The sequence below is a fragment of the Balaenoptera borealis genome (genome assembly GCF_965194805.1).
Source record: "Balaenoptera borealis genome assembly, chromosome: 1".
Taxonomy (NCBI): domain Eukaryota; kingdom Metazoa; phylum Chordata; class Mammalia; order Artiodactyla; family Balaenopteridae; genus Balaenoptera; species Balaenoptera borealis.
Genome location: NC_138860.1, coordinates 2,858,821 through 2,880,873, shown reverse-complemented (window position 1 = coordinate 2,880,873; position 22,053 = coordinate 2,858,821). Strand labels below are relative to the sequence as shown.

General features: G+C 43.0%; 1 protein-coding gene across 6 annotated transcripts in view; it reads left to right on the top strand.

Moving 5' to 3' along the window:
• NR5A2 (nuclear receptor subfamily 5 group A member 2) overlaps nt 1-22,053 on the top strand; it is a 125,709-nt gene that overhangs the window by 64,570 nt on the left and 39,086 nt on the right. For 5 of the 6 annotated variants that reach the window (XM_082394836.1, XM_082394837.1, XM_082394838.1 and 2 more), the window contains exons 5-6: nt 5,742-5,861; nt 10,478-10,625. In XM_082394836.1, the coding sequence (XP_082250962.1) occupies nt 5,742-5,861; nt 10,478-10,625 (268 nt within the window). Of the gene's footprint in view, nt 1-5,741; nt 5,862-10,477; nt 10,626-12,428; nt 12,679-22,053 lie in introns of those variants that run through there. The other variant, XM_082394841.1, reaches the window with a different exon arrangement.

Genomic DNA, 22,053 nt, shown 5'->3' with positions numbered 1-22,053 from the left:
TCTCACCTGGAAGAGAGTTTTGATCCCAGAGGGAGAAAAAAATCCTTTGTTGGTCCACTGGAGAAACGGAGAAGGGGCCAGAAGAGCTGAGTCCCTGGCTAAGTGTTGCCAGGCAGGTCTTTGTACTCTGGACCGACAGCCCGCAATTAACAAATACACAGGAATCACTTCAGTTGTCTCTGAGCGGGGAAGAACTTCTGCTCATAAATCTGTTGGGTTTTGCAACAATTGACAGGGGAGTTAGGCTGTTATTTCTCTTGTACAGTATTGTTCTTAGTGCTTGTTTAATCATTGTTAGTGTGAAATCATTTTTTCTTGGACTTTGTAGCAGTTTATTACAGAGGTTGCAGATAATCATCAGTGTTGTTTATAAAGCCAGTAAAGGATTCAAGCAGTTGTGTGTCTGTCTTGACCAAAGTAGGTTCTCATTAGGAGTTGCTAAGTTGATGCTGATTTGTTTGGGTTTTGATTTTTCTCTCCCTGCTTCTGACTATACCTTTATAACTGTCATCATTGTCACAAAAGAAAGTATAAGGAAATGGAGGTCCACCTGCAAGGATTTTTTTTTGTTTTGTCCAGAAATAATAACTGGATGTTATTTGTAATGGTTCTGAAGAGTCTTCACGTTTTTTTAAAATACTTTGTTCCAAGCGTTGTTTTAACAGGAGCTACTGAGAAAAAAAAGAGTTTTATTAAGTGGTTCTACAACATTAAGACCTGCTTAAACGTACCCTTCTCAGAAACTTCTGTGACCCCCTGGAAGTCTCCCCAAGAAACGAAGTAGGGTAAAGTGACCCCCAGCTTCTAGTGCACATGGGGTTATTATAATGGATGTACACTTCTGTCTCCTCTCCTTGGAGTGTGACTTTCTTAAAGGCAGGGATTGTGTCCTGGCCACCTCTGTTTTCCCCCAACTTTCTAGCACAAGGCCTGGCACACACCAGATTTAATGATCCGAAATTAGAAATGGGTTCATGTCCACTTTAAATTACCAACCCATGTCAGTTGAATGTTTTCCTAAACATATCTTCCTTAAAGCTTAACCACAATGATTCCTGATGTCGATTTTCAAATAAATGCCCCTGCGAGAGGGAAAGTGGAATAACAGTTTAGTGGCCAGACTGAGCAGAGGTAAATTTGAGGGGGGCAACAAAAAGGGTCTGATAAGTTCAACCTGGGCTTGAGAAAGATCTACACATTTTTCTTCTTCTAATTGTTTGCCAAATTCACTCCTCTTATGAGAAAGCACAGGTTTCTAATGATTAACATCCTGGGTTGTGGGAAGGTGTGTTCGCAACAATATGAGCCCTGTGTCCCCTCACACGCTCATCTGTGATACCAGTGTGAGTCGTTTCTGATGAGTGACTAGGGTTCTGAGATAAGCCCTTCTTTTTATTACAGCTGATAACACAGGATTGTACGAGGGTGTATTACCAACTAGTGAGAGGTTTTGATATGTCATGGAAATTACACTCCCTCAGTCTCCTGTCTGGGCTCCCCAAATGCCACCCGAAATTGTTTGTTGACAGCATTCATACCCGGAAATGTACTCAAAAGTAGTAGATTATTTTTCTCCTCTTCTCCCCACCCCCTCCACCCTATCACCTATAACACTCCTTCCTAAAGAGAAATTATCTTCAAAATTGCCAGCATCTCTTATCTGGAGATAAGGAACAAGTCGGTCATCATATTTGCCTTGTCCTTTCATTCATAGAGCTGCATAAAAACTATGTCACCCAAAGCCCCATGAAGCTGCATACTCTCCAATTTCAAGATAACATAAAATACCACATAATCAATTATGGAAATATTGAAATGGAATGTCAGCCTGGAAAACCTCCTCAGAGAGCCTTAAAACAAGGAATCAATTGCCCGAGAGGGGTGTTAAAATTACAATCAGTCAAGAAGTCTTTACCGAGGGCCAGCGGTGGGTCCAGACCTGCCGGCCCGTGTGGGGAGGGTCACGCGCGTGTTCATCACCGGGTGAAGATGACCCTTCCCTCCACGAGCCCCGAAGGAGTCACTTTTGCCGTTGTTGTCTATGTACCAGAGACACCGGCCAAAAGCAGACACTTGCAGGAGTGAAGGCACCACGGTCAGTCACGTGTTCCTTCATTTATTTCACAAGTGTTTTTGCTGGGGCTGCGCTGGACCCCCCCCTCCCCCCCCCCCGCCGGGAGACAAATAAACAAGCACTTACAGGACTTGGTGGAAACAGAAGAAATGATGACATGAACGGCACAAAATACAAAACCAAAAATGAAGTGCTAGTTATGGGAAATAGACATGCTTAATTTCATCTATTCCTGCAACTTCTGAAGCAGCAGAGGGCCCAGGAAATATAGACAGATTTTCAAAGCCAATCCATTTCCACACACACACACAGACACACACACACACACAGAGTTAGGAATAAGGTCTGAAAATGATACACTCCACTCTTTTTCTGAGCAGGACACACAAATATATCCTTATTTGGAAGTGTATCCTGATCACAAAAGAAAAGAAGGCCAGGGAAAGTGAGGTTCTTACCTTACAATTTGAACAGGCTTCGATGCTGGCAAACTGTTGCCATAAGTATTCCTCTCGTGTTCTATACCAAAGATAGGGGCCACCACATGCACCTGAGGAGGAAAAGCCCGTCACTGATGGCTCCAGGAAACAGGCTGCTTTTAATGGTCACTCGCCTTTTCTCCTCTTCTACACGGCAAGAAGATCATCTCTTAGCTTTTTCATTTTTCCACCTGCAAGATGGGAATCATAAATCTTCCTGCCGCGTAAATAGGTTCTTAAGCTGGAATTCCGTCCAGATGTCTTGAACCACGCTTCGAGGTTATTCCCCAATTCTTGGCATCCTTTGGGTATGATAACTGTTTCTGGGGAAACGATCTCAAAGTGTAGTATTTTCAGCTTCCCTGGAAAGAGTGCTAAATAAATAGCTAAAGCTTCACACCACAAAAGAAAATGTGCAGGGGAACTGAATTGCCACCGTGGACTGATAAATTTGAAATAAGACGCTGATAAGGTATGAGCTGGAATGAAGTGTAGTAAACCCAGTAGAACCAAGTGCATTTGTTTCTGAAGTTGCCCTGAGCATCTGAGAGGGACGGTCCCTGAAAACTTCTGGGCTTGAGGACACCCAGGATGTTTGTTAGGACGTTTGGCTGCAGCTTCTAGTGTGAGCTGTGTGCAGAGAGCAGCAAGGTGGGTCTCCAACTGCTGCCCACAGCCCGACGTGTACACACAACACTGGAGATTTTCCTCTGAAGAAGAATGAGCTCCCTCTGTCACCCACCCACTCACCCATGTTGGTGAGCGTTCTCCCCTAGGAGGGTAATTTCCACAAGGTAGGGACTGCTTCTGCCTTGTTCACCATTATACCCCAGACCCGGCACTTAGACTCAACAAATAAATGGCTCTTAATATCTATTTACTTAATGAGTGAAATTCTTTTGGTCAGAACAAATCATTTCTGACGGAGATGTTTGGGGATGCCTTTTCCTGATCACAGAGCCTGACTGTAGCTTCAATCTCTGCAGTTACCCTTTTCCTTCTCAACAGGATCAATATGGTCTTCCAACTGGGAGCCTTGTGTTTGGCATTGTTTCTTCATTCGTGTATTGTTTCACTCTTTATTCATTCCATCCTCAAGACAAAAACTCTCTCTTGTATTTTTAGGTGAGAAGATAAGGCTTAGAGAACTAAATGGCTTGGCCAAGCTCTCAGAGCTGGAAAGTGCACAGTTGTACCTCGAATGCTTGCATTAGTCTAAGTTCAGTACTGTCTTGTTTTCTAGACTCATGGAAATAGTCAGCCCTAAGCTCCTATCACTGGTAATATGTGAGTGGAAACTTCCTAAGAATCACCCAACCATCCAGAATCTCATTAAATATCTGCTTAAAGATGAATTTGTTATAAGTGAGTTAAATTAATTCAGTTTAGAAAATTCTAGCACCTCTTTTTCTTTTTTTAAAAAAAATGGGTATAGTTGATTTACAATATTGTGTTAGTTTCAGGTGTACAGCAAAGTAATTCAGTTACATATATATATATTTTTTCAGATTATTTTCCATGATGATAGGTTATTACAAGATACTGAATATTGATTGTTCCCTGTGTTATTACAGTAAATCCTTGTTGCCTATCTATTTTATTTACTGTATATTTGTTAGTCCCATACTCCTAATTTATCCCCACAACCCTCTGGTTCCCTTTTGGTAACCATAAGTTTGTTTCTTATGTCTGTGAGTCTGGCACCTCTCCATGTAATTTGGAGACATCCTAAAGCTTGAGAGAGAGAAAGAGAATCCTCTAGGTGTACCAGTTAATAGGTCTCTGAGACCATATTTTCTCATATGTAAATTGAAGAAAATGATGCCGGTTCTGCTAACTCCACAGGCAGGTTCTCTGAATTAAATCTAAAACAATATGCAAAACTCTTCAAAACTGTTACATGACATCTAAATGTCCGGTGTTGTTGGTATAAATGCATGATGTATTTGGGCACACCAAGATCTTTGGCTGGTACGTATTACAAAATGAAAAGAAACTGTCACAAATAGCCATGGAAATGGATCAATATGCCCTCCACGTTTGACCGTGGATATGTGGCCTGTACCTGAAATAGGTATGTTACTGTCATTAAAGAATGCAGTCCCCTGGGGGGGGGGGGGGCGACACCATGTGGATAAAATACTCACCATGACGCAGCCCTCTTCATTTTACTCGCCACTGCCATCCTGTGAGGGGGGTACTGTACTCGGCCCATTTTTCAGATGTGGAAACTGAAGTGTAGGGGGTTTGTGGGAAAATTGTCCAAATCATAAAGCAAGTGCAGGTGAACATCAAGACCAAGCTTGGTGATTGTTCTAGTCAAAGTCTAGCACAATTTGAACTTTGGGTGAACACGGATGACAAACAACGGCCGTGTGCTTCTAAATTCAAAAGTCATTTGGGGGGCTTCCCTGGTGGCACAGTGGTTGGGAGTCTGCCTGCAGGTGCGGGGGATGCGGGTTCGAGCCCTGGTCTGGGGGGATCCCACGTGCCGTGGAGCAACTGGGCCCGTGAGCCACAATTGCTGAGACTGCGCGTCTGGAGCCTGTGCTCCGCAACAAGGGAGGCCACGATAGTGGGAGGCCCACGCACTGTGATGAAGAGTGGCCCCCGCTTGCCGCAGCTGGAGAGGGCCCTCGCGCAGAAACGAAGACCCAACACAGCCATAAAATAAAAAATTAATTAATTAATTAATTTAAAAAAAAAATTAAAAAAAAAAAGTCATTTGGGCTGTTCTGCTGATTGCCTCTCATATAAATCCTCACAGTTTGGTGGCTTGCTAATATCCATATCCTATTTCAGCTTGGGCTCAATGTATTAACCTCTACCCAAGCCTGGGCTATTTGGGGTCATTCTAATGGGGTCCACTGAGGATAGTCTGAGGCGCCTGTACCTCCCACAAGCAAATGCTAATAGATCTACTGATAGACTCATCTAATAGAGTACCTTTTCCTAGCAGCTCGTTGATTATAAATATTTAGTTTAAGTATTTATATGTGGCCTAAAAAGTATTTGTCCAAATGAAAAGAATGATTTTCAGGAGGAAGGATGGAAATTCTGAGCATCTGTGCTTCGGTGACCTTTGGTGGTCCTTCCTTGCTTATAGTGTGTTCTCAGGTAAAAAATCATGCCAAAAAAAAAAAAAAAGTACTGAGTTACAGTGTCATTTTTTTCTATTTCTTTTACAGGTTGATGACCAAATGAAGCTGCTTCAGAACTGCTGGAGTGAGCTCTTAATTCTCGACCACATTTACCGACAAGTGGTTCACGGAAAGGAAGGATCCATCTTTCTGGTTACTGGGCAACAGGTGAGTGTAGACACCAAAAAAAAAAAGTGTCTTTTCATTAAGCACGTTCAAGATGGCAGGAATTTAACTAGGTCAGGAGCACTTTTGTGCTTTGAAAGGGACATTGACTGCAAATAATTTAGAAAAGCTGACTTGGTGTGCTTCGTTCCTGCTTGGATGATTACAGTGAAACTTGTAAAAGCTGGCGTGATCACAAACAGCCTGCCGCTTCCAGGCTTCTGGGATTGAAAGTTGTGCTTTGAAGGGTCAAAACAATTGCTCAGTCAAAATTAATGGTTAGTACCTAGGGTTGTTTCCTCAAGCGTCTGCATGAATCTACCACACTTGTTTGTCTGCCTTTTTTAAAAAAACCTTAGAAATGGTGGAATCCTCACTATTTTGGAATCATGTTGGTGGAAGAGACCGATTCAAATATGATATATCAATCATCTAAATATTTGGCCTAATGGCAAGCAAGTGAGAAGGGAAGGGAGTGATAGTGTTAGTTAGTAAGAACCAGTCATTATTGAAAAGGAAGGTGGAAAGAGGAAATTACAGTGAGATCCTGCTCCTTTCTGAATAGGTATTTGTTCAGTCAACAAAATGAAAGGCTGTCTCCACATCTTTTGCTGAATTATAAATAAATCACATGTTCCCAAGCAAATTAAAGGAAAGCATTCTTTCAGAGTTTTTGCGGATTGGATTAGTCTGATCTCTGCTTTCCGCACTATTCATGAGAAAGGCTTTCTAGAATCAAGCCTCAGTGGGCTTGACTTCCCGATCTTGTGAATTTTTGTTGAGCCTTTTCATCCCGTGGCTCAGGTCTTTGGGAGAAGTGTACCCATTTTCAGAGTTGAATCACGGGTCTGATTCCCAACCCCCTCCCTCCCAAACCCGACTGGGAGCTGCATTAGAAGAACAAGACTCAGCCCACAAATTAATTTGATTTCATCCTTCTGAGTTCCAGAAATCAAATGGGTTTGTGCCATTCTTTCTCAGAGCACTTCCATTCCCGCTCTTTAGAAATGCTCCTTATTTCACGTTTCATTTTGCCTTAAGTGCTGCCCCCGGGTAAAGGTAATTACCATGTAAAAAGTAGAGAAAGTGCATTTCTTTCTCTGATTTTCCAAACCAAGAACAGTCAAGGAGTAGATGGCATTTCTGGTCTTTAGTATCAATTATTGCGACTTTGCGTTTTGCCAACACAACGGAACTTCTTACTTAACCCTAAAGTTAGCTATTTTAATTCTGTCTTTTAGTCTGGCTTCTATAAGTGTACATTAAATAACCTTGTTAAGCCAAAAGGAAATAATGATTATCAGTAACGTTAAGCACTGCCAAATCAATTCCAAATATTTAGCATCTTATCGCTATGACAAAAATTCGTTTGTATTCAGTATTTTAAAAATACACGCACACAAAACATACGGCTGTATGTGTATATATAAAACAACAGTAGAGGATTTTGATGTGGCACCACTTTCAGTATTTGCATATTGTAGCTAATTAACAGCCGCTGTAACATTTTCCTAAGGGAAAGGACTACTGGCACCTTATTCATTACCTTCTATTATTGCGTATCGTATTAAAAAGACAGGCATCTTACAACGTACAAGTCATCAAAAATTTCAGCTATTAGGACTAAAAGCAATTTAGCTACAACTGTTGCTACCTTCATGGTGAGTGAGATTTTATCCAAAGGGGATATCCGCTTATAGTATTTCTTCAATATCTCTGTTGAATTTAATGGCACAAAGATTCCATGTAAGAGAGCGATAAATTAATTTTACTAAGTACATAAAAGACAAGGCCAGCTGCTCCTGAAATGAGGGCAAACTCCGCATTCAACAATGAAAATATAATTATGTTTGTAATAAAATGTCAGGAAGTTGCCGATCTGGGCTCTGTTTCAGGAATAAATCACTGCCCCTCCTTCAGAGCCATGCAATTTGATAAATTATCCTTGAAAGAAATGTTATCTGAGCCCCCATTTCATAAGTATGTTTGGGCTTTCAAATTAGCATGTAAATAAATATATAGCGATAAAGTTGTTGGTGTGACAATTGATTTCCTGAAGTCCATCTCACTAAGTACAGAATCCTGTGAAACCATTTCAGTCCCTTTCCATTAGAGCGTGTTATTTTCCAAGTATGAAGTTCTAATAGTTGAACTTATTTCATACCTGTTCAAGTTACACACATAGCAAATTTTAATCCATATTTTTAAAAAAATTAATTATTTAGAGTCCTTTCAGTTACAATGTACTACATTTGCAACTGTGAAGTTCTAGTATTTGAACTTACTGCCTACCTGTTAGAACCACAGACATAGCAAAATTGAATTAACCCTATCTTAATAATGAAAAATCAATTAATACCAACATAATTCTGGCTTATTTTAGTAGTACACCTTCCTGGTTTAGGGATCCACTAGTGATTTTTATTAAAATGTGTTATGTACCCGGACTTCCCTGGCGGTCCAGTGGTTAGGACTCCACGCTTCCACTGCAGGGGGGCGCAGGTTCGATCCCTGGTCGGGGAACTGAGATCCCTCATGCCACACGCTGCAGTCAAAAAAAAAAAAAAAGGGTTATGTACATTCTGAGCTACACCAACGATGCTTTCAGCAATTGATTCCAAGCTTAAGTTGGCGGTGTTGTCCCAACTACTCTCATTTCTTGATAACAGTGGAAGTGGGTGGCATCTTAGTATTATCCAGCTGAAGTGCCTCACTGAGAGATGGAGGCACGAAAGATGGAGCTTCTTGTGACTACCCAAGGCTCTTGCTTCATCAGTGGCTGCACTGGCCCACACCCTCTCCTGTCTTGTCCCAGGTTTCCTCTACCTCTGGCCCTGGCTGCCATTCCCAATTCTACCCCAGTTGTCCCTATAGGATTTATATTACTATTATGTGGAGTAGTTAGACCACGTACAGTTTCTAAGGGACTCAGAGCTCAGCCGCTCCTGTTAAGTAAGAACATCCTTGGAGTAGAAAGTTCTCCTGTAAGAGGACTGGTACAGTGATGGTTGGGACATCCCTGGGTGTGTCAGGCAGGTGACCCTCACGTGGTCCGTGACATCCATCCACTTGTCCTCTCTGCTTCCGGCTCAGGGTTCAGGCTGCCTGTGTGCTGGCCCTTCCTCTCACACAATCTGCAACAGAAACCACAGGCGCGCTTAGGACAGTTGATGTTTGAACTTAGTGGGCAGATGTGGGCACCTGGACCAGGCAAGTGGGACAGTGCAGTGGTGATGCGGGGGCCTCCCCAGGACACGTACAGACTGGGGCTTTATCACGCGCAGTTGACCCTCTATAAACTCATTGACACCTTTGGGGGGGCCGTCTTTCCACTGACTCATAATTTTTCTCACTCTCAAAAGAAGGTTTCTGTACACCCAGTATTCTCAAGTTAAAGCTGAAAATTCAACTCATCATATTTACACAATAAAAAAAAAAAAATCCATCCTGCCTTGTTTTTAATTGCAAATTCTCCTCAAGGGACTCATTCTCCTGCTTAGGAGGCAGCCCTGTGCCTTCTCCTAGAGAAGCAAGTGCAGTCAATTATGGTAATGAAATGTCAATAAATATAAAAATTTAATACAGTCTGCTCCGGGTGAGTGGCAGATGAGGGCTTGCCTCCCAGACAAATTTGCTGCTGCTGCAAATATTAAATGCACCTAAAAGAGTATCTGGTTGCCTGAGAGCTTGCCAGTAAAAAAAAAAAAAAAAAAGGATGGGAGCATCAGGTACCAACTGGGCTTTCCCATTATGCTGTAATTGCAGCCGCAAAGCCAGTTCTGCCATTGATAACCACCCCTACATCTTAACTTATTATTATAAATTGAACTTTTGGTGTCCCCGTGAATAATCTGAGATGGATGTATTGCACCACCTTTTTTTTTTTTTTCAGTGAAGAAGGAAATAAACCTTTTTTGTTTTCTGAATCAAGAAATTATTCTTCTCATAAATAAGATCACTGCTGTCATTAGAGAGAAATGTATTGACAAGCATAGGAAAGTAGCTAGTCTTTGTCGCTTTCGAGGAAGCAGCAAACCAGCGAATAATCTAAATGTGATTCTTTCATCATCCATAAGCATGCAATCTTGAGCAATGATTACTTTAACATGAAGTCTCTTAATAAAATTTAGAAACATATCTCTGCCTTCACTCGCCTCATTAATTAACTTCATGTGCATATAGAATGCCACCCTGGATTCACTTTTTATGGACAGTATATTTTTCTTTCAACTTATTCATGAGCTAACAGTTTTCATCTTAGATGATAATGTCACTTCACAGTAGGAAAAAAGATAAAGGTATCTACATGTACAATTGAGGCAGTCAAGACCTGCTTCCTACAGGGCTTATCAAAATGATTAGATTGATCAGGATGATTATGATACAGTTTATAATAATAGAATGTGTCTCAAACTGTTTTCGTGGGGAAAGTCCCCTGTGTTATGAATGTCTACTGCAACCTGATTTTTTACCCACAGTGCTTAAAAGTCTCAAGGGAAATATATACGTATACATATGTTTAATATATGTGTATATACATATATAGATTTTAACGTAAATAGCAAATAAAGATAGAATTTCCGGTTCTGAAAACCCCCTAAACTGATCCTGTGTTGCAGGTGGACTGTACCATCATAGCCTCACAAGCGGGGGCCACACTCAACAACCTCATGAGTCACGCACAGGAGCTGGTGGCAAAGCTTCGTTCTCTACAGTTTGACCAACGAGAGTTCGTGTGTCTGAAATTCTTGGTGCTCTTTAGTTTAGGTAAGGAATCCTTTTCTCATAAAAATGACTAAATGATACCGACCTTTAAGTGTCTTGAGGTCCATCCATGTTTTTGTTCTTCCAAGATAATGACCTTCTTTTCTAATCGTGAAATCTTCCAGCTCGATTATGTTTTCCTGTGTGTGTTCCTGGCTGAGTCATAGCCCTGTTGTGGGTGGTTTGGCGTATGGGGAAGGAGTTACGACTGGAGTCCTGAGTGTTCTTCCCTGATGGCTGTAATGAGTGGGTGACGCTGATAGACAGCCGTGACACAGGGTTAGGAAAGACGCGTGGTGTCACGTTTTGGCCACCTTTCCGCTGTTGGTCGTTTCTCTGCACCTTTTGTTTTAGCTTGCAAGCTACTGCTGTTTTTGTTCTTGTAAAATATGGATGGTAATTAAAAACCTGTTTCCTAAATCTCTATCAGGATTAACTAGAGAATGTTTATAACCAGATGCACCACTATGCAAGCATAAAAGATGACGGTTGTCAAGGGGAAAGGATGCTTCTTTAGGAAAGCTTTGGAGAAGAAAGATAACTAAGCAAGACAGATTAGCTAAATCAAGGCTCCCAGTGAGTCAGTTGAGAAAAATCACCACTGCTTGGAATAAAAAAAGGATTAAGGAGATGGATTTTTATGGACTTCAAAGGAACAGATTTTTCTGCCTGTCCCGTACTTGATTTCAGTATTTTCTTGGCTTAATAAAGCCAACTTAAATAAACTTTTTGCCAAGTCCATTTATTACTTATTGGCAGACAGCTGAGGGAGGGGCAACTTCCCTTGAATGAAAAAAATGCAGAAATCAGATTTACCAACATATGTTTTTTCTTTAGTCTTCAGTTATAAGATAGTTGTGAATTCATATCCTTAGAAATAAAACAATAAAACATACTGCAAAGTAAAACAGATGTGTCTACACTCCAAATTTGGTACTTTCATTTTAAAATGCTTCTTGACAGCACTGCACAACTGTTGCTAATAAAGGGATAGTTTGAAGTAATAGAACCAGAGTTAATTTTTCACATGTAGTCAACATTTAAAAGAAAAGGAACATTTTCATATTTTGGAAAATGTGATAAATATAGCAAAAAGAAATGTTACTGAAAATTTAAAAAGACAACAGAATTTCATAGATGTAGTGTTCAAAGGTTTACCATGCCAGCACTGGGTCCTGTATGGTTTCTGTATTAACCACAAGAAATAGGAAAGTTCTATTTAACTAAGTCTACGTGTTTTACTCAAGAACAGTTTTTTTTAAAATCAAGAGGAAGATAGCATAGGCCTGCTTGCTGTCATCTCACAAATTATTCTGGTTTATGGCAAGATCTTCGTCTTTTCAACTCGTACGTTTGATCAGTAATTAAATGAAAAATGTGGTAATGTGTGTGTAAGAAATCTTATAGCATCTTGGTGATAAAATATTTAAAGAGATTCATCTCACTTCAGTGGTATTTTAAATTAGTTGAAGAACTGCATGACATTGGAAGATGTAGAGATTAACCATCAGCCATGTTTAGTTTTCACCCCTTTTATCGTTCCTTCATCATTTTTCCGAATTATTATATCTCTGCCAAACACTATGGATGGGTGGTCAGGGTGGGGTTCGGGTGTTCCCGAAGTGCTCTCAGCACTTGAACCTCACAGATCATCTTCCTGAACAGTTAGTTGGGTCGTGTGTTTACCAGACCCTCAACCACACAGAACTCTCTGGTTTAATAAGGGTGTTAACTGTTTCAGGATCCTGGGCACCAGGGAATACCTAGTTGAATGTCCCTTAAAACTATGTCTGTTTGTTGTTTAAGGAGGAAAGGACAGCATGGCTTTCCGATCGATCAGAGGTAAATCAAGTTTGGCCAAGAGTTCATTTTTAAAGAAGCAAGAATAAAGTAACTGGCAGTAAAGTTCAGGTAGTTTCCAATTTGTGAATGGAAAGCTTTTCTCCCCCCATAGAAACGATGAATAATCAATCTTTGGGGGACAACTTCATTGAGGGATGTGGATAATTAACCTTTGGGTACCCAGGCCAGCCTCCAAAAGCCTGTTTTACCTGTGATGGGAGTGAAATCATACCAGGGCCTCCCTCGAAAGCCGATCCTGTGCCCCTGAGTCTGAAACCTGCTGTGTTCTGATCCCAGCCCAGCCTTGAGCCTCTGGGATCCTGGAGGAACACGAGGCTTCTGTGGACTGATCCAAGGCCAGGAGCTGTGTAGAGAGAGACTGTGTGCTCTTGGTGAAAGATGAAGCAGGGTTTCCTGATGGACGTGGTGAGAGAGTAGGTGTGAGCCCACGCAGGTACAGTCTCCTAAGCCTCATGGATGCCTGGGGCAAAAGCACGGAGGCTAGAGGGCAAGATGGGTTCAAGGTCGGGACTCTTGGGAGACCAGTGTGGCTTGAGGGAAGCAGCGGAGGTGCTGGAGAGGCAGGTGAGAGACACTCCGCAGTTAACTGAGCACTTCCTGTGAGCAGCCATCGGGATATAGCTGCGACCAAAACTGGGTACCACGGATTCTTCATCCTGCAAAAAATCTAGACGGACGGCAGGATTCTTTAAAGGGGGATGAGGTGCGTCACTGAAGTTGATTTGCCTTCCTGGTAGTCGTGTGGAAAAGGGACTAGAAACTGTGTTCCGAGTGGCTTTAACGCCCTTGGAGACAGGAGTGAGATGGGGTGTGGACACGTTACAGGGTGCAGACCATGGGATGCGATGGGGTTCGGAGGAAACAGCTGGGATGCATCTCAGGGTCCTGGGTGCTTCAACCAGAATAGGAAACTCTGTAGGAACGGCGGCTGATTAGTTGAGGTCCAACCACCTTCCTTCCAAAAGTCATCCTTCACTGAAGCTGGGTCCTGATTTCATGAAAAGCTAATGACAGGACTAAAGTAAAAAGTACAGTTGACCAAAATTCTTCCACTCTGCTGCCTGATGTTTTTCCTCAAATAGTATCCGTGAGCAGACATCAGTTGGGTAAGCTGGTTGAAAAAAAAAGAATAAAAGTAAAAAATGCCCATCTCCCAGGATATTTCTCTGTGTGTGATATAACAGACTCTGGAGGCGCAGTCTTTGCTGGTTGGAATGTTTTCTTAAAATCCTATTACTCCCCTCTCCCCCCGACCCTTTTTCTCACCTAACTGTGAGATAATTTGCATCCATGGAGATAATTCTAAGTTGACCAGTTAATATTGACGACCCAAGAGAGGCCAAAATAAAATTTTTGTCTATTTATTGGTTTATACTCCCACCTTTTAAAGAGGAATCAAAGTGACTGATGAAATTTGCTGTCACCCACCAGGGCAGAAATAAATCTCATAGAGGAAGAGGTGTGTGGGATCATGATCCCCAAATAGCATCATTATCACATGCATTCCAAAGACCAGTAGAATTCCCATTAACTGTATCTCCTGAAAACAAACGCAGAGCTGAGAAGCAATCACCTGGTCTTTAACTGCAGCTTCCTGAATAATGTCATTACATGGTCGAGCCCATCAGGAATACACATGTGGCCTAAGTGCTCAGAGCAGCAAGTGACCAGAATGTGCCAGCTAAGAGGTTACTCTGGCTTGGGATTTTCTCAGCCTTGAGGCTCCGTGGCTAGACGCTGCTGGACTCTTGTTCGATCCCAGGTGGCAGGAGAAAGTAGAGGCATATTGCATCCTGTTTCCCCTGATGAGTGCCCTTGACTGGTTGTGAGTTATTCTCTTCTCTGGTCAGCCAATATTTCTGAAGGCACTTTTTCATACTCAGCTGAGTTAAAGAGATTGTTTATTCTCTTTGAGAGGATTTCCCCAGCGTAAAAAGCAGATTGGGGTTAGAAATTGTCCTTTATGTTTCTCTACATCCCAGATTTCTAGCACATTGCTCAGTACACCGGAGGGACTTAGGAAATGTTGCTGATAGATGCATCAATAGACTTACACTTAGTTTTTTTTTAAACAGATAGTTTACTTAATGTTTATTTTATATTGGAATATAGTTAGTTGATTTACAGTGTTGTGTTAGTTTCAAGTGTATAGCAGTGTGATTCAGTTAGACTTACTCAGTTTTAAACTCAAGGCAAAGCCTTTACCAAAGTAGCTTGTGATCTGTAATAGGAAGTGGTTAAGCTGCGAAGTCCTATCCAAGTGCAGGTTAGTTTCGGAGACTAGTTTTTCCAAAGAACTCTCTAACAGCTGTTTTCTTTTTTTTTTTATTGAAGTATAGTTGGTTGACAGTGTTTCAGGTATACAGCAAAGTGATTCAGTTTTATGTGTGTGTGTGTATGTATTCTTTTTTAGATTTTTGTCCATTATAGGTTATTACAAGATATTGAGTATAGGTCTCTGTGCTATACAGTAGGTCCTTCTTGGTTACCTATTTTATATATAGTAGTGCATATATGTTAATCCCAAACTCCTAATTTATCCCTCCCCACCCCTTTCCCCTTTGGTAACCATAAGTTTGTTTTCTCTGTCCGTGAGTCTATTTCTGTTTTTTAAGTAAGTTCATTTGTATCATTTTTTTTTAGATTCTACATATAAGTGATATCATATGATATTTGTCTTTCTCTGTCTGACTTACTTCACTTAGTAGGATAATCTCTAGGTCCATCCATGTTGCAAAATTACATTATTTCTATTACCAGTTTGCATTCTGCTCCTGGCCTACTCTCTGACACATAGTAGGTTTTTAAGAAATATTTATTGCATTCATAAGTGAAAGAAAGCCTTTCCTTCCAACTTCTAGGTTAAAAAAAAAAAAAGTAATGGGAACTGGAAAAATTAGTTTAAAAAAAAATGCGCAAAATTTGAAGAAAGGGAGACTAGAAAATAGATCCTATAATACGTATTAGACAATTTGACATCTTTTAATTTTAGAAAATAAGGACATGTCTTCACATTGTGAAGGGAATTCTTATAAGGAAAGTAGAGACTAAACAGAATCTTCTCCTTTGGGAACAAAATAATTAATGGAATTAAGGGCCAATGATCAGTATTTAGATTCTGTTGGAATTGTGACACTAAGCAGGTCAGATATCAAAGTGAGCTACAGAAGGAGGGAGCAGGAAGGCTTTTCTTCTGTAGTGTTAATAATAAAATACTTCAAGCGGGTAAATCATTTACTATCTCCCTTCCATTTTGCATTTGAAATTTAAAAAACTAGGTGATTTACCCCCAACATTTTAGGCTCAGAGCCAGGTCTGGAACTAACGACCCCAAATTCCAGTCCGTGTTTTCCCTGCTACAGTACTCTGTCCTCTTCAGGGACGTATGAGCTCATCAATCAATATTTTTAAAATGCTCCCTACACCCTAAGGCACCATCTATACAGACAGAATGATGTAGGGAATTGGGACCATCATCTGAGGAATACGGACCGAAAAGAAAACCAGCCTCTCCTGGGTAAAAGCAGGGAACTGCTTTACATGAATCTCCAGTTTTTACTGAATATACTAAATAATTGTGAAGCTTTTTACTTCCCTTGGTTTCTAAATGTGAGTTGTTTGCATGTGTGTGTCTGTATGTCTGTGTGAACTCTGGGTTCAGGATTTCAGCAAGCTTGTTGAAAGCATTGGCCTTAAAGCCTTGGTACCTCCCTCTCGGAGAATCCCTCCTTGTGGTTTTGTTGTTGCCTCTTAGGTTTGTCGTTTTCTTTGGACCACTCACTATGCATTAGGAAAGCTGCACGATCATAAGCTTTCATTACTTGCATGTCTACTTTCTATTTGAACTCTGATGTTCAAAGGAGAAAATAAGCCAAAGTAACTTGACGGTCATTCTCCGCTTCCCCTTTGGTGGGCTTCGGCATTAAAAACCCTAAAATAGAAAAAGTGGAGCCATAGGTGTCTGGGAGGTTCAGGGCATGAAGCTCCTTGGTGGGGAGGGGAAGAATTAGTAAGTTCTATCTTCAGGTACAACTTTCCGCTTTGCTAAAGGGTCCACCCTGACTCTTGCAATATGATGTTGACATTGTTAATAGTGAATAAAAGTGCACCATGTTTTCTAGCTGGAGAATGTGGATGGTGAGTTCATAGTCTTTTGGGTTAAGGAAATGTATTTTCAGTCGTTGGTTTTCCAAAGGGCTTAGTTTTTGATAGGATAGGTATTTTTTTCTGGTTTGAATTTTGTCCAGGAATTCTTCGGCTTGGGGCTTTACATAAAGATCTATCTTTGTTTTCTTTTCCTACATATGTCCTTTCTCCTCCTGGCTTTCAAGGTCAGAACGTGGCCAAGACGCCCTGTAATAGCTCCCCGCAGAGAAGGCGGCAAAGCAAAATGCCAGTAGGGAGGTGACCCACGTGTAGTCAGGGCCTCTGTGCAGAGCTTGGAACTTCTGTCACAGAAGGGAACTCCCATCGCTGTCAGGACCAGATTATTTATATCTGCAGATTTCAGTTGAAACATGAAGGCTTTATAACGGGCCAGGAATTGCAGAGCAGCTATTGCCCTCACATCTCATTAACCAGAGGCCACAGGACTTGCAGGAATAGCAGACATTCCGTCCTTAAGTACGCACACAAAAGGCTCCCGTGTTACCGGCCTGGAGACCACAGCAGTTCAATCCTGGCCCCCTTAAGGGAGGACTCGTTTCTTTTGCTGCTGGATGACAAAGACCACCTCGAAGCTACCAGCACAGATGGCGCGTGCTCTCCTATAGTAAGAGAAGACTTCACCGTGCACACCCGCTTCCTCCCGTCCGCCCGGGTGTTTGCAGCCCTGAGGAGGATGGCAGAGGAGGGCATACGCAACCTCTTGGCTAAACTGCATTCCGTTTGCCAGTCCCAGTCAGGAGGTCAGCGCTGCATCAGTGTAAGTCCCCGCCTCCCAAGGGGAGCAAGCAGTTTTTGCAGCCTCCCCTGATGATTGGCGAGTTGTGGGGTGGTCAGGTTGTTCTGCCCCGGCTGTGCCCGGACACCCCGCCCTCCCCCAGCTGGGCATCCCTGGCGGGGGGCGCACATGTGGACACAGCAGAGGCCCCGTGCTCCGTCCCCGCACCCCCCCCCCCGGCACTTCTAGACTAGCCTGGAAATAGCGACGAGCGCCTTTGGAGAAGGGAATGCCAGGGGTTACAGAAAAGGCTACTGGTTTTGCCCACCTCTCCAGCAGAGGTCCAGCAACTTGTTGGGTCTGAGGGTTTTTTTTGCCATCAAACTGTGTGCCCCTATTGAGTTGGAAGGGGCAGTGGGGGGAAGAAGACACAAATCTAAGAAAACAGGAACAAAGGGAAACTCGAATGCTCCTTTGCTTTTTTGCAACATTAAATCCAGTTCATGAAAGAGGTTTCCAAATCCAACAGACAGATTTGATCACAGTGATTAAACACTGTGTTTGCAGTGCCTAGAGCAAAATGAACTGATCACTTTGTCAATCAGACAACGGCGCACCAAGTGTATGGACCACTGTGGAGCAAACCCACAGCCAAGCCAGGACGCGTTTGAGGGCCCATTCCCATCCTCAGCTCACAGCCTCCTTCCAGAAGCACTGGAAAAGCTTTTGAGGCTGGAACACTAGCACACATTTGTATCTGCATCACCATGTATATCTGAATACTGTATTAATTCAATTCTGAAACAATCACAACTGTCCGCATGTCATAAAACGCTGCTTACAAAGTATCTGCATAAAAGATGAAACAGCAAAAACTAGTCTTCCCGTGATGTGGTAATTGTCCTTCCTGAGGCTGGTCACAATATTTGCTTTATTGTAGCCTTTCAATATACTTCACCGTGCAAACCCTCACACGTTGCACGCACGCACACACACACGCCGTCACCAACTGGCCTGCAAAGTCTAGTGATGGATACATTCCCCTCACATCTTTACCCGAGTGCATCGGTTAAATTGTTCTTCATGAAACAGATAAGCAAAAGAGAGCTCCCTGGGTTCTTCTTACAATTAGCATTCAATCTCAGTTTTTCCCTTTCCGTATATGATACTCTAATTTAGAAAAACACTCACTAGATACTTGTCAAATAACCACACTGATCTCCATATTAATGCCTGGCTGATATATATGTAGCAGAGGGTAATGCTGGCAAATAAGCATTTCCTAAAATTTATGTAATCATTTGAAATTCAGAAAGGATTGATTAGCATTCAAGGGATACCGCCGTTCAATATTTACACCATAGAGATTTCACAGAAGCAAATAATGGCACATAAAGTTAATGCTTGTCTTAATTAAATGCAGTGTAATAGGTGTTGTGTGGATTTTTTTTTTTTCTTTCAGTGAGCAAAGCAGTTTAGCAATGACCGGATATAATTCATTTTGGAGTTCTAAGTTTGAACTGAATCAATACGAATTTACAGCCATGGAAGAAGTGATTATCATTTGTTATCTGCTGGCACAAGAATATAATTGCCCAAGTAGCATTTATTTAAGCATATTTCTGAATAGCTTATGCCTAAAGATATTTATCATTTTTCAGTTGTTCATACTAATATCGTCATTTTGCTAACTACTGCTATTTAGTGAGATGATGTTTCAGAGTTGTATTGGCCTAGCAAACTGGGAATAACCTACGAGGAAAGTGGATGAGAATGCTGAATGTGCTAGCTGATGTTTTTCCTGCCTTAGTCCTGCCAGCTGCTCTGTTAAAATCCCAGAATAAAGTGCCTGTCTTAGGGACTTCCCTCATGGTCCAGTGGTTACGACTCTGCCCTTCCAATGCAGGGGGCGCGGGTTCAATCCCTGGTCCCACATGCCACGCGGCCAAAAGAAAAAATTAAAAAATAAAGTGGCTGTCCTAGTCTTGACTCAGAATAGGTTAGTTGCTTAACATGGTCAGTTCAGGTCCTGCACACGAGTTAACGCCGGACCCCCCAGGCCTCAGGGTCATTCTAGAATGGAGCCAATCCGTGACTCACAGCCGAGTCATTCGTATGCCTTCTTTCTAGTTGACTGATAAAATCCAGTCTTGAGTTCTGGGTAATATTTGGTTAAGACAGACCAATTCAAGCCAGGAACCAAGAGCAGATATAAAAGATAAAGGCCTTTCATTGCTTTGAAGCATTAAATGACAAAACATACTAAGCGCCTACTATGTGCAAAACCGTTGCACTGGGTGGTATCTGAGCTGGCAACACAGTCTTTCCAAAGAGAAGGAAGCCCCCCATATGATACAGAACTTCACTTTGGACCCTGGGGACACCCTTCCAGAAAAGGCACACTCAGGGCTGCCCTGCCTGATGCTCCGGTCGTCATGGCTACCCGGCCCCCTCCTTCCCCCCCTCCTTCCCCCCCTCCTTCCCTCCCTCCCTCCTTCCCTCCTTCCCTCCCTCCTTCCTTCCCTCCTTCCCTCCCTCCTTCCTTCCCTCCTTCCCTCCCTCCTTCCTTTCCTCCTTCCCTCCCTCCTTCCTTCCCTCCTTCTCTCCCTCCTTCCCTCCTTCCTTCCCTCCTTCCCTCCTTCCCTCCCTCCTTCCCTCCCTCCTTCCCTCCCTCCTTCCTTCCCTCCTTCCCTCCCTCCTTCCCTCCCTCCCTCCTTCCCTCCCTCCCTCCTTCCCTCCTTCCTCCCTCCTTCCCTCCCTCCTTCCCTCCCTCCCTCCTTCCCTCCTTCCCTCCCTCCTTCCTTTCCTCCTTCTTTCCCTCCTTCCCTCCCTCCCTCATTCCCTCCTTCCCTCCCTCCTTCCTTCCCTCCTTCCCTCCCTCCTTCCTTCCCTCCTTCCCTCCTTCCTTCCCTCCTTCCTTCCTTCCCTCCTTCCTTCCTTCCTTCCCTCCTTCTTTCCTTCCCTCCCTCCTTCCTTCCTTCCTTTCCTCCTTCCTTCCCTCCGTCCTTCCTTCCCTCCGTCCTTCCTTCCCTCCTTCGCTCCTTCCCCTCCTTCCTTCCTTCCTTTTTCTCCCTCCCTCTGAACCAGTGCATATGCCACACACATGCCCATCTCACCAGTCCTATCTTGTCAATGAAAAGGCCTTTCTCAACCCTCCCATGGCACAAATCTGACCTCCATCAGAGGCAGGAGGAATTGGGAAGCTGGCTGGGGGGTCCCCTCTAGGACTGCTCCCACACAACCCACACCCTGAGCTACCTGGATTTTTCACAGAAACTTTGGCCCGAGCCCTGAAAAGAACCTGCACTGTGGCCAAGTCCAACCACTTCTCCCTCCTGGATGAGGAAATTGAGCTGAACAGAGGTCAAGTGACTCGTGCATAGTTCCACAGGGTCAAGGTCTGAACTGAACATTTTGGACTCCACACACAGGAAAAGAGCACAGACGTGGATTTCAATACTGACTGAATTACCGCTGTTGCGTTATTTCAAAATTAGATCAAGATATTTCTTGGCCAAATTTCTTAACTAAATCTAAAAATGTCATCATTGTGATGCATACAAGTAATTTCCCAGGAAAGCAAGGAATGCTCGTTGCCTTTTATTACATTCTGGAGGGCCCTGCAGCACGTGCCAGGTCCTGGGTGTCCCGGCTTTGGAAGAAGGCACCGGGCACATTCATCACACTTTGATTCTCCCAGCTTTGCCCTGGGGTCGGGGGCAGTTGGGGGGGGGGGGGAGCCATCCGTAAAGGCAGTAGTGTGACCAGAGTGGCAACACTGACCTCCAATTGGACAGTTCTGCCTAGTCCCTAGAGGGGAATGACCACATTCAAGGTGTGTATAATTTTGTCCTGTCTTAATACATAAGCATTGATAGCACACCTGAAATAACCCTTTCTCTCCACTCTTTGTCCTAAGAGAAAATAATGATTATATTAGTATTACTATCATCTCTGCAGGATTGTTTTTTAAGGTACAGATTTTTTTTTCTCATTTTAAATTTTTTTTTAAATTGTGGTAAAATATACGTAACATGAAACCTACCATTTTAACCATTGTTGCATGTTCGGTTCAGCGGCATTAAGTACCTTCAGGTTGTTTTGTAACCATCACCACCATCCATCTCTAGAATATCTTTCATTTCCTAAATTGAAACTCTGTTCCCATTAAACCAAGGGTCCCCAACCCCCGGGCTGAGAACCGGTACCTGTTAGGAACCGGGCCGCACGGCAGGAGGTGAGCGGCCGGCGAGCGAGTGAAGCCGCTCCCCATCGCTCACATTACCGCCTGAACCACCAACTACCCACCCCGCCCCGTCCGTGGAAAAATTGTCTTCCACGAAACCCGTCCCTGGTGCCAAAAAGGTTGGGGACCGCCGCATTAAACAACTCCCCCGCCCCCTTCCCTCCAATGCTTGCTACTACCGTGTAGAACTTCTTTATTTAGAAAGTACTCTTTACATATAACATAACAAGTTAGAGTCATTTTAGAACGTGGCTAGGTTCAGAGACTGTGGCTGTCGTGCCCAAGGCCACACAGCTCGGAGTCTGAGAGCCTATGACCCCAGCCAGGTTTTCTAATTCCAGACCTGTTGTTACCCGTCTACACCCACTGGAAAGGAAGTCTTAGGATTTGGGTCCTGACGTTGGAAGAGGGGAAGGGGGAGGTGTTCATAACCAGCTTAT